This window comes from Protomyctophum parallelum, assembly GCF_964188405.1.
Source record: "Protomyctophum parallelum genome assembly, chromosome: 15".
NCBI lineage: Eukaryota > Metazoa > Chordata > Actinopteri > Myctophiformes > Myctophidae > Protomyctophum > Protomyctophum parallelum.
In genome coordinates, this window is record NC_139710.1 from 17,787,131 (window position 1) to 17,800,511 (window position 13,381).

General features: G+C 40.6%; 1 protein-coding gene across 1 annotated transcript; it reads left to right on the forward strand.

The window, feature by feature from the left end:
• Positions 1–599: 599 nt before the first annotated feature.
• ptger4a (prostaglandin E receptor 4 (subtype EP4) a) lies at positions 600–2,905 on the forward strand (the record flags this gene model as incomplete). Its single annotated transcript, XM_083783810.1, has 2 exons — positions 600–1,388; positions 2,304–2,905. The coding sequence occupies 2 exons, from the start codon at positions 600–602 to the stop codon at positions 2,898–2,900; spliced, it is 1,386 nt and encodes a 461-aa protein (XP_083639936.1). The 3' UTR covers positions 2,901–2,905.
• Positions 2,906–13,381: the final 10,476 nt, after the last annotated feature.

The window sequence follows — 13,381 nt, forward strand, 5'->3', positions numbered from 1 at the left end:
CCATTCTTTTTTTCCCTTTCATTACTTTTTTCCCTTTTATTATACCGGTAGCTTCTAAATCATTTCTCTTGGCATGTTTTAGGGATAGTTTTTAATAAAGCTTGACATAATCACAGTAGCCTGCCCTGTATGGGAGACAGACAGGATGTGAATGTGTGCAGCCAGTCGAGGCTTTTTTTGACAAGAGGTGACGTGCGTGCGGGGGGCAGTGAAATAAAGGGGCGGGACGACATTCTACAGAGGAGAATTTAGACAAATTTCAATGAACTGAACTCACAGTCACTCGTATTGTGGACCTCTGACTGACTTGATGTAGCCTCCAGGTATAATGTCTCGGCGTCAGCGAGAAGGCTTCTGTGTGGAAAACTTTTCTATGGAGGATTTGTCAGTATAACACCACAGTAAACTAACAAGTCAACTTGGATAAAAGTTTTTTGTAAGTTAGTTTGAACAAAAAATGTGTAACTATAACATTTAACAATGTTTGTCAGGTGTTTTTGCACTGGTGCCATTAAGGCACCTGTTGACTGCAGAATGGAAATACTGGCGATAAATTATATATTTTTTTACTTCTTGAGCTTTGCTTAAAGGTCACTAAAATGAGCAATCACTCAATGACAGGTAGGATCATGGTCCCGACCATACCGTCTATTATGTTTATTTTCGGTGTAGTTGGGAATGTCATCGCTATAGTGGTTCTGTGTAAATCGCGAAAAGAGCAGAAAGAGACCACGTTTTACACACTGGTCTGTGGACTGGCAGTCACAGACCTTCTGGGGACACTGCTCGCCAGTCCAGTCACCATCGCCACTTACGTGAAAGGATCGTGGCCGGGAGGAGATTCGCTCTGTCAGTACTTTGGATTCACCTTGCTCTTCTTCTCTCTGGCGGGACTGAGCATCATATGTGCGATGTCAGTAGAGAGATACATGGCCATAAATCATGCATATTTCTATAACGACTTCGTTGACCAGAGACTGGCGGGCTTAACGCTCCTGGCAATATACATCTCCAACGCGCTCTTCTGCTCGCTGCCCAGCATGGGCTTTGGACAAGTGAAACAGCAGTATCCGAAGACCTGGTGCTTCATAGACTGGAGGAGCAACGACAGCAGCGGTGCCGCTTTTTCCTTCATGTATGCTGGCTTCAGCTCCGTTCTTATCCTCGCCACCGTGATCTGTAACGTGCTGGTGTGCGGAGCTTTGATTCGGATGCACCGGCGCTTTGTTCGCAGGATGTCGCTGGGCACCGACGTGGGGCGGAATGTTGTGGATCTGAGGAGGAGAGGAGGACGCAGCTTCGGCCGCCTGGCAGGTGCAGAGATCCAGATGGTTATTCTGCTCATCGGCACGTCGGTAGTGGTGCTCGTCTGTTCCATTCCACTTGTAGTAAGTTTGTTTTCTTGTCATTAAAATTGCGCGCGTATTTTACGCACAAAAGCGTATGCACATATTTTATCTAGAACATGCTATTGTTTATCACTTTTTGTGTGTAGGCCTAATAGAGTTTTCTTCGACCACAGTGGAAACAAGCCTTGTGTAGCCTACGTACTTTTTTCCCTTGGAATTTTAAGTTCAATACAAATGTCAGTCAATTGAATCATCAATCAATGCTTTAATCTAGGGGTCTTCACATTTTGGACCCCCCTGAGAGAGAAGACAAATTGGACCTCCCTGATTATTGTTATTTTTGAGGGGCTCTGCCGCGCCAGCCCCTCTATAGGTTTATGCTTGTTTTTAGTTCAATGTTTGTTTTAAAAACGCGATTGACAATGAAGGGAAATGTGTGTCATCTTGTCCCTATACACACACATGAAATGCCATTAACAATAAAGAGAATTTAATGTTTGTGTTGGCACCGTTTGTTTTACATCACCTAATCAACATGAGCTAGACTTTAATATATTAGCGCCCCTCACTTCACACACGGGGTGTGATTTTCCTTTTCAATTCAGTAGGCCTAAAAGACTTCCACGATAAGAGGCTTTCAAAGCTATCAAAACATGTAGCTGATTGTGTCATCAAGAGGTCTGGTTCTGTTGAGAGATTTGAGACTATATCTTCAATTGTGTTTTTCTTTCGAGTCACTTTGATTTTAATCTCAAAACAGATTCAGCAGCCAGCACCCACTTCCCAAGTTCCCAGATTGCTTTAATTATAATGTAAAGATTAGACTTATATCATGAAAATAAAAAGAGTCACATAGGTAACAACTGCACGAGCATTGCACATATATACTTTTTAACTATCCTGCTTTTGCCCTATTATATATTTAATTCAGGCCTATATATTATTGTCTTTCAGGCGCAGGTGTTTTGGAACCAGCTGTATAAGACTCCAGTGGAGCTACGGCTGGAAAAGAATCCCGACCTGCGAGCGATTCGTTTCGCCTCCTTCAATCCTATTCTCGATCCCTGGATCTACATCCTGCTTCGCAAGGCTGTGTTTCTAAAGCTTCTGGAGAAAATCAAATGCGTCTTTTGCAAGATTGGAGCGCGGAGACAACAAAGACAGGGACACTTCCACTGCATGGACGCTCATCGGCTGTCCTCCATCATCTCTACTAAGGACATTCACACCCTGATGTCCCGCGGTCTGAGAGATGGATCCATATCCAGTACCTCTCAGACCCTTCTCTACCTGCCCAAAGCAGGTGAAATGTACACTGGCTGCCATCATTTAGATGGACAGTTTGACTCTAGATCGCCTTCAGTCAGAGACTCCCAGTGCTCTTACTCGACAGAACAGGTCAGTGATGCGGAGAAAATGGAAAAAGAGAGTAGAGAGGGTACATATGTGACCAAGGACATCTCGGCTGTGACTGTTATGCAGACATGCGCAAAAGACCAAGCACTTCAAGTGTCGCTCAGCACAGAGACAGTGGAAGAGAAATGCATCTGACAACCTTGTTATTGTTTGAACTGAATTGTTGGTGAGACTCATAAAAGACTGGTCAAAGCTAACTTGTCAAACAAGACTGTAATTTAATTGAAAACCACTTAAGGCTTAAAAAAAAGAGTAAAGCATATATAGCAAATTTAGTACAGAAGTACCACGGTATCTCAATGATGGATAACTATAACACAATTGTCTTCTTTTATTTCGACCACAGCAGATGTTAAGGACAGAGATGATACATCTCATGACTCACATGTCAATGACGGCAGAGCTGTCGCCTTAACTTTAAATAACTGCTCAATCACTGTGGAAAACTTTAATGTGAAAGTCCATATGTCCAGTAAACTAGAATGCCTGAGTCAGTATGTTTGTGGTCTTTATGGTAAATAGAAAATCATTGAATCTTGATGAGTAAGCACTGGTATTTGTGCTGCCTTTGTATTGCTTGCTAGCTAAGCATCAATTCATACTGTACTCTGTTTTACAGTAGTTTGAAGCACATAACCTATACCGTATGTTCATTTATAGTTCCATGACTAATGTACTGTACAGTGTGGTATCATGATGTGTCTCTGAAGAGAGTGTTATTGTTCCACAGACTTGGAGTGCATACAAAATATGTAATCTCCATTGAACATGTTCCCTTTTCCATCTTCCAAGTGTACAATTATTACCAGTGCCATATTTATAAAAAGACTATCATATGTCTGTTCGCAACACTATTGCTAAAGTATTAACATCTTTCCACTGCTACAGAGTGTTATCAGTTTGGTGGACAGTTACTGGGTGGTTTGAAAGTTTAGAGTCTAAATGTTAATGCTTGAATGTCTATTCTGCATCTTCACAAATAGCACCTTTAAGACTTAAGAGTCAATTTTAGAATAGAAAATGTTCACAAAATCAATGTGTATAGATTAATAAAGAATATTCTTCTCTATGAGAAGGTAAATAATAAATCTCACCACATGGAGGGACAATCCATCCTAAAACAGAGTTTCGGCTTTTGTTTTCTTCTATAATGAAGATATGCAGCCCTGTCAATAAATACATTGTTGCTGTAGAGCAGAAACCTTGCATTAAACCTTTTTGATACATATTTTGTTGAAATGTCCTACTTCATCATACACAGTGTCATACAAAAGTAGCAAAAATATCTGCTCTACAAGCTCACAGCATATCGATCTTAACTATTTTTGAAAGTGGTTAAGTGTGTCCATCCATGCTGTGAGGTTTTATAGATAATAAACCTATTTTTAATAAGAGCTTGTGACAAAATAACAACATTAGATTAATTGGAACACAGGTTATCTTTTCCAGTTTTTGGACATACAAGGCTTCCACCAACAGCGACAATACAGGTATATTGTTATTTAGCTACACAGATGCTGTTCATACTGTTCAGTCCCTCGCATGTTGTGAGAGACTGAACCTTTGGCTTCATAGAATATTTTAACTGAACTTTATATCATTGTATTAGGCAACAGTCCCGACACATGGATTCTGTTTTGAAAGTGTTTAGTGTTATAGCAGATTACAGTCTAGCCATTCTGGTTTGTCTTGATGGTGTTAACTCATAGGCTACATAAATCTGGACTAGCCTGACACCAGAAATACAATAAAAAATAGAATGTATATTAATTCAGTTTATAGGTAGACTTTATGCTGTAATGAAAATGGTGACATTATCATAAATAGTGTTTTAAGAATATTGTGTTCTGATATACTGAAAACACTTTAAATCACTTAATAAATTGTATGTGCTTTTATTGCATTCTTTCTACATGAACTTACATGTGATTGGAGTGTATTAGTTATGAGTCATAAGGATGTATATATATATATTAATTTTTTTACTGTTTTATCTGTGTCAGTATGTTACAAATCATCTCTGACACCTCTGGCATCACCAGCATTAGTGTGTATTTATTTGTGCATGTATTTATGAGCATGCATACATGCAAGTGTATATATTATATGAATTATAATATGGAAAATTACCATACTATATATTACTCGTTTTAATAGTAAAAGTAAAATAAAGTAAAGTAAAAGTCCGGTATTCCAAATTGACTCTAGTAAACGTACAAAAGTATTGGCATCAAAATATACATAAAGGAAAACTAAACCAAAGTTCATGTTTTAGGTTGTTATTAGAGAAAGTAAAAGATCTGTGTTCATTTTTCTTTTCATTTGCTGCTTTCTTTCGTTTTAGAGATTTTTGCTATTTTCGCCATCATTTTTTGGTCAAAAAAAAAAAGCAGGTAAAATAGCTAAAACGAAATAAAGCAGCAAATGAAAAAAGAAAAAAAAACCTTTCACTTTCTCTAATAACAACCTAAACATGAACCTTGGTTGGAAAAAAATAATCACACCTGTGTGAACTGAGTGGTGCAACTCCCCCCCCCCCCCCCCCCTCTTTGGCTTTGTGATGCCTTGTGATCTTGGGTTAGGGATATTTTTTAATAGCCGCAGTATACTGTAGCCAATATAGGGCTGAAGTGATAATGTATGTTACAGTAATGATAATTGAAATCTACAATGTAACCACAATTTCTTTTTATCTATTTAATTTAAATAAATGCAGTGGAATAAAGGACAACATTTGCCTCTGAGAGGTAGTGGTGTAAGTAAAAGTATTTAAAATTGGAAATGCTCCAGTAAAGTAGAAAAAAAAGCACAGTCCTACTTGAGTACTTTATACTTTCCACCACTGTTATCAATATAATATGGAAATTGATGACATAATGTTCTCACACTCGCTGCCCTTTTCAAAATGTACTGAGATCATCTCATGACCCCCATTTGCGCAAACAAACAGCCCCTTGGAGCCACCACTTTCCAGTTGACACAAGCAAAAGTGAGTGAATGAAAGTTAACTATGCATGAACCCGAGTGTCCTTATTCTGGACATGGCATATAATAGGCAAGCATTTGTCAAAGATAGGCGAACATTTAGCTAAAAGAAAATCCACAAGCTTCTACAGTACAAGCTCACAAGTCACAAGAATTGTGATGCACTGTAAGCTTGTAGAGATCGGCTATTTTCAGAGAGCAGATTTATGAGGGGAAAAGGATAGGGGCATCCCTAGGGTTTATTAACACGCTGGGCTGAGGTTGACATAAAGACTAACGGAGTAGAGTAAAATCTTTGCATTGTAATATTGAGACGAAAGTAATGTGTGAAAACAAGCAAGAGCAAGAGCAAAATTCCCAAGGAGCTAAACTGAGAAAAAGAATCTCCTCTCGTTAAACAATAAACACCATTTATGGCTCCAATTCAATGTGATTAAGCTTAAACAAGCAATGCAGTGGTGTGGGCAAACACTGTGGAGAAGGCTTTAAACACAGTAATCTCTAGACACTGGAAAGTACCACATAAACCAAATTAAACTGCAAAAAGTGTTGAATTTGCAAGGTGCCGTGTTGCATGGAACAAGCTCTCTTTACCTCAGAGCAATTCAATATTCTCTCCTCTTACCAGAAAGCTGTGCCTCATTAGATGTGCAAATAAATGGTCAACCAATGAGACATGATGACATTTACAGACTGTTTGTGAAGAAGTGTCCATTCACAAATGCTCCGCACAGTGGCCTCAGTGACCTCGGTCCTCCATTGGAAATTGGTCCATTCTAAACAGCAAATAGAGTGATGAGTGTTATGTTGTTGTATGTTATGGAGTGTGTTGAAGGCTAATCAGATAATCAGGTCACAGATTGCTGTGCTTCGTATCAACTTACAATGAGTTAGGATGGGCCAAATGTAATGGACAAATTTCCCCAAGGGGATATAACATACAACAATATAACATAACTACAATTAGGAAGGGACAACATTATGATGCAGGTCTATGTGCATCACATTAGAGTAATGGAAGAAACATAAGAACCATGTTTATATGGTCCACACTGTCACTCTGCACTCTGTCGCCTGTGGGCTGTGACATCGGCACTGACAGTGATAAACAACAGAGTGCACCTGCTGCTAGACATGCTTGAGAGTAAAGGACAAAAGCCAATCCCAATATGTCAATGTGAATGAGCCAGAACAGAGCGTATGGAGGGAACAGTGATTAAGGTCTCAGAGTGACGTAAGTGCATGTGTTATTGCCCTGAAAGTGATGAAGTAAATGCTGAGACGTAATTCAGGGTGCGATGGAAACCAAATAAGGTCAAGAAACATGAGACCTCTGTTTTCATTTTGTTTACCGGAATGAACCGTAGTATGTAGATTGACCTAGGCTCTACCATTAAACACCAGTTCTCAGAAAACAGCCTTTAATTTGTTGACTTGGATTGGCTTTAAGTTTGTATTTGACTCCAGCTGTGATTACTGTATAGGTGTGAACAGGCGTATAGTTAGACACAGCAATTGACCCATGTTTTCAGGCCTTATTGTGAATTTATTTTCTTACTTTTCTTCCTGAGCACTATTACCAGGGGAAGGAGTAGGGGAGGCAGTAGAGACTGAACATGAGACTGAACATTCAGTGGCTTGAGGAGGTGGACCAATCCCCTCATTTGACCCATCTCGGGAATCATTTCATTAGTTGATTTGACCCCCCAATCCAGCCCATTGATGCAGAGTGCCCCTTTTTTACTGGTCTTTGGTATTATCATAGTTCTTTGTCGATGCTAACACAATTTCTAACCTCAAGCCAATTTTGAGTACTCACTGTCAGTATAGGTCACTGAGGGAGGAGAGGGGGAAAACATGCAACACAAGTCTTCAGCCACAATCAAACAAGGGATGTTGACCCAGTGATCTGATCAGCAGTGCATATCCTTACCACTAACTCATGTATTCCCATTTGTCTGTCACTGTATGGGGAAAAGCATCCATCCCTCCAATAACCTGGTTAAATGGGTTCCTTTTTCTTTCTTATAATTCTTATCGCACGATTTTGTAACCCATTCTTTTCACCTAGTGTCAATTATCTAATAAAATCCTGGGCTATACACTCCCTCTGCCAACCTGGGGAGAGCAACGGACTGACCTCATGCTTCCTTCAATGCATGAGGAGTCTAAGCCGCTTCTTTTCACCAGACAGGGGGAGTTTCCCAGGTAGGACGTAGTGTGTGGAACACGTTATTCCAACCAGTTCCTTTCCCCTCCATCAGGCTTCCCATTCCTTTTTGAACGCGGCATACCTCAGAGGTTCAGTGATCTACTGCTCCACCACTTGAGTAAATCCAAGGCCCTATAATGTTGTTGTGGTGGTGTTTTGTGGGAGGATTATTGGTTTACTGTATTCTGCCCTGTTTTGATGCAACCCATATTATTCCAAGCCATATACATTCACTCTGATAGGCATGTGGTCATGAGAACTGCTCCGGAATAGCTAGAATTAGTCAACCTTATATATGACTCTTTTCAATTTCAAACAAATATACAGTAAACACAGTCTACTGTATATATACCATTAAGACGCCTGAGGGCGAGAAGCAACCTCGGCCTAAGGTCGCGTGCACGCATCTGCCTCGTTGACGGCAGACTGCTGGGCGAGCACTGGCGCTTTCGCATGGGTGGTCAGATCAACATGGAATGAATTCTGGCCATATAAGGAGCATGTCTTGAGTGTACAGGGTTTGATGAGGTCAGGTCAACATATGAATGTCAGAACAGGTGAGATCCATACAGTATATAGAGATCTAAGGGTGGGTGCAGGGACATTCTCTTGAGTGTACAGGGTTTGATGAGGGCCCATGCAGGTAGGGCCGGGCGTTAATTTTCGGGCCTGTTGAGAACTCTAGTTTTCGCCGGCTGCCGGGCGCGGCTGCACTAATATCTTTGGTGCAGGCCAGTCTAGAGTTTGAAATTTGAATGGACAGGTATAAGTCAAAAGGGAGACATCGGAGAGGAAGGATGGATGGGGAAGGATCAATATATTGAATGTCAGAACAGGTTCTGACATATATCCATATATGGAGATCTAAGGGTTTGAGGTCAGATGTAGAGTTGCTATGGCCAATATTGATGACATCAGGGATCTCCATATATAGGCCTGCGACAGCAGGTCGCATTTACTATGACATCAGGATCTCCACATCTCCATCCCTGATGATGTCACATGATGTCACGAGACCTGGGCACCATGGTGCCCGACCAACACACGGGTAATGCACGATTCCATAGTTAACTGCAACCTTCGGTCGCAATTATTTGAAATTCAAGTGGCATTATATACCAACTTGTTCCCACAAGAAAAGCAATGAATTAAAAACTTTCTTCTGGTATATCAAACAGTAGTGCATTTCTAGGTAAAGCCAGTAGGAAATAGCCAAATGAGATCGCCCACAGTTTAGCCAATCTCAGAATATTTTAATCTGTTATTGCTGTTGTTTTACAAAACTAATATTTCATATTTTATTCATTCATTTGACTCATTTTCATTTTACAGTTTTAAACTTTAGACTAAATTTCACTGTTATAAAGTTCACTGTTATAAATGTGAAACCAAAAACTAAACTGAAATTTTACATAACTTACTCATACATATACCTGTAAGTGCGCGCACTTATGTACGAGTAGAAATACATTCAAATAGCATTTTCCAATTTTGCCATTTATTTTGAGAAGAATTAATTGAGGGAGAGTCAAAACACCTTTTCTTGCAAAGTGTTAAACCAGAGCTGAGAGATGAAGGAAGGGAGGAAGGGGTAGCATTTTGATGAGACTCCAGGGTATGGAGGACTTTACTGCCAAGAAGTATGTCATCTGTCCAGAGTTGTGAAAGCCCAAGATGGACAGGTATGGGCTATCCATTACAAATTAAAGCATAAAAGCATCTGGTGTGCGTGCATGCACTTATGTATGAGTGTCAGATTTATACTGTGAAACCATTTCCCATAATCTAGGTCATATAATTGCGGAAGGGAAGTCAGAGTGTTCAGTGTTCAGTCATTCTTAATAAAAAACCTCCATAAATCTCCAACTCTATGTACTGTAGATCTCAGACCTCCTAAGACGCTACTTTTAACCCATTCTGACCTGAGATCAGATTCTATAAAAATGTCTTCTACATCCTGACAGTTTTCTAGAAAAAGCTATGTTTCTATGTCAGTCATTCTTCGATTTTTCAAAAATAGCAGACCTACAAGCTTGTAGCGCGCCACTCGGTGGCGCGCTATGAGCTTGTAGATATGCTATTTTTCTATAGCTAAAGCATGACATGATGCTAACACCAAAATGGGTGCCCACCCAAAATGGGTTAAAACCTGAGACCAGATTCTACAAAAGACTACAAAAATGATGACCGTTTTCTGAATATATATATATATGTTTCTATATGTCAGTGGTTCTCAAACAATTTCATGTTTGGCCACCACACGAACGCCATCTAAAAAGGTTTTGTTCCAGAGACCCCCCCCCCCCCTCCCAAAAGCTAAAATATGAGTTAAAAAACGTTCGCTGTGAAGGAATATATATATATATATTCAAAGATTTGCACACCTTTTTTTACGATAAAAAAGCAGATCTACAAGCTACGTACTGTAGCGCGAGACTCGGTGCCGCGCTATGAGCTTGTAGATCTGCTCTTTTCCCCTCCAATATCTAAAGTGTAAGAGAATGGTTAAAAGCTAAGGCGACACAGGTGCGGTCCAGGTCTTAATGGGTTAAACAATTTTCAAAATGTACCATTAGCAGTAGCCTATACTATAACTATGTTCTATCAATACCATGTATGCAAATAGACACGCTCCCTGAGCCGTTAATGGCACTTGCCTCGATTGCCATTATAATCTCTACATCAGGATCAGGCAGATGAGCAATGTAGTGCTGTAGTAAACAGATTCCCAGTGTTGATTCAGGTCTGAGGAGAGGCACAGCAACTGAAAGTCATGTGTCCAAGGATACTGGAAATGATAAAACATTTCCCAACCTACACCACTCTACTGGCCAACTCTGGTGCCCCTTCACTGATTTGTTTTGGAGAAGAGTTTTATAGCTGCCTGTAATAAAAAATTGTATTATCCATACCGATTACCTATCACATTATCTACTTCGGTGTTGCACATCATTAAACACAAAAGCAGGTTAATAGGTTGCTTAACTCACTGAAGTATTGCGACAAATGATATGATAGTACTTCAGTCAGTTTGCACTGTCATTTGTCTTGCGAAGTTGCGACCCAGTGGCCTTGTATGCAACACATTGCGGTATACACACATAGACTAAACACATTAAGGCATACAAGGCACACTGAGTCAGTGCAACAGCTGTGCAGCGCACCGGAAATGCTATTCTAGAACCGTGTTGATAACACAAATGAGGGTGACCCCAATACACTCAATAATAGTTCAATAAGTAGAAATGGTATAGTCCAATGCTACTGCTTCATTGGATCCTGTATAGACAAATCCACAGAGATGCCCTGGGCGCGGGCATGACTAAGATGTACCATTCATTTTACAATTCACAATTTAGGCATTTAGCAGACGCTCTTAATCCATAGCGATTTACAGTAAGCAAGAACAAAACATGGTAATACATAAAATACATACAAAAATAGTCATCAAGAATCATACGTAAGCTAAGAACCTGACAGTGGAATATCTATATAATGAAACTATGCGTATACACTATAGAGTGCTATATCTACATCAAATGCTATCTAAATTACATAAGTTGAGCCTTTGCATATATACGCCTGTAAGGTTGTCGAGGCATTAACTGATTAGCTACACCTGGCCTTTAGGGCACGAATCCATGGAGCAGTGCCTTGTAGGCCAGGTAGCTAATCAGTTAATGGTACACCTCAGTAATGGTGGCACCCAGGACACCCCTCCGTGGATTTGTCCATAACAAGATCAGTGCTCTCTGAAAATGGGAACTCATCATAAGAAGAAATTATGTGGGCTATAAGATGTATTTGTTTTTTGGGTAGCTATGTTCTTAACCACTTAAACCTGTTGACCGAGGTCTATACTATATCAGCATTCTTAGTGAATGTTCGGCTATACAGTATGACATGCCCGAAACATGGACGCTAGCTAGGGTTCATGTGGGTTAATTACTGGACTATCTTGTCAGGTATGATTCTGAGCCTGTGAATCAAGCGTGGGAATCATTACTGTCCACTGGAAAACCTACTGTATATTGGAGAAACATGATCTAGTGGCCGGGTCACTTTGACAAGCAAAATAAACACAAACGACAGGTCCTAAATCATCTGACATGGTTTCAGACTTCATGTGAGGCCACAAGCTAGGAACTAATGAGAACATTTAGCTTCTCTGCATATAATGATGAAAATGGCTTACAAGCAAGCACCAACAGTTTGCATGCTATTTAACGTGTGTGTGTGTGTGTGTGTGTGTGTGTGTGTGTGTGTGTGTGTGTGTGTGTGTGTGTGTGTGTGTGTGTGTGTGTGTGTGTGTGCGCGCATGCGTGTGTGCGTGGGTGCAAGTCTTTACATTATGAGACTGTATTGTATACTGTATTTGACCATTTTGACATTTTAAGACACCCCCTCTCCATCTGCGGTTGCGTCCTGTGGCGATGCTCTCGTTCAGTTCCTCATCCTTTTGCAGAGCCAATGAGACACCAGCCTTGTTTCCACTGCGCAGACCAGGGCCCCTAATTGGCAGTGGCATGGATCAACATGAATGTGAGTGCTTTACCAGGGGACTGGGAATAGAGAACAAGGAATATTACTCACACACACTATATCAGATGTCGCCTCTAAGTGTTCTTGCGGCGAGCAAAGTAAACCAAAGACGTCAGGATGTAAGGCACTGCAGAAGTGGAGCGAAGTCTTCTTTTTCATTTTTCTTTTCTGTAAGATTATTATTTTTTATCTTGGCCATTTTATTCTTTGTATTATTAGATAGCAGAATGTATGGGAAACAGAGGATGCAGTCTGATTCGAACTCGGGTCCTTAACCTCATGAATCCATCCCTGCATGTCATAATAATAAAACATTTGAACTGAAAATAGGCAAACATTTGACGAACATTTTACCCAGGACGTAAAAAGTGACATTATTTGGGGGTCATGACTCAGACTCTGTATTAGCTTGTCTTACACCTTGATCGAATTACTGCATGTATGCAGCCAATACACAACGACTATTGCGCAGCAAAATGGAAACTGTGCACAGAACACCACTCCACCAGTGCAGGTCGGGAAAAGAAATAAAAATAGACAAGGCATCCCCCAATAGTGCGGGGACATTCAGACCCAAATAATCCCCCCTCCGGCGCCTATGACACACTGCACGCACGCACGCGCACACACACGCACACGTGCACACACACGCGCGCACACACACACACACACACACACACACACACACACACACACACACACACACACACACACACACACACACACACACACACACACACACACACACGGGTAGGATCTTTCCAGATATTTGCTCCTGCGACATAAACTGTGGAACAGCCTTGCTGAGAAAATGATGTGTGATCCTCTCAAGTCTATAATCTTCGTTGTTGAACACTGACCCACCCCAATTAAAAAA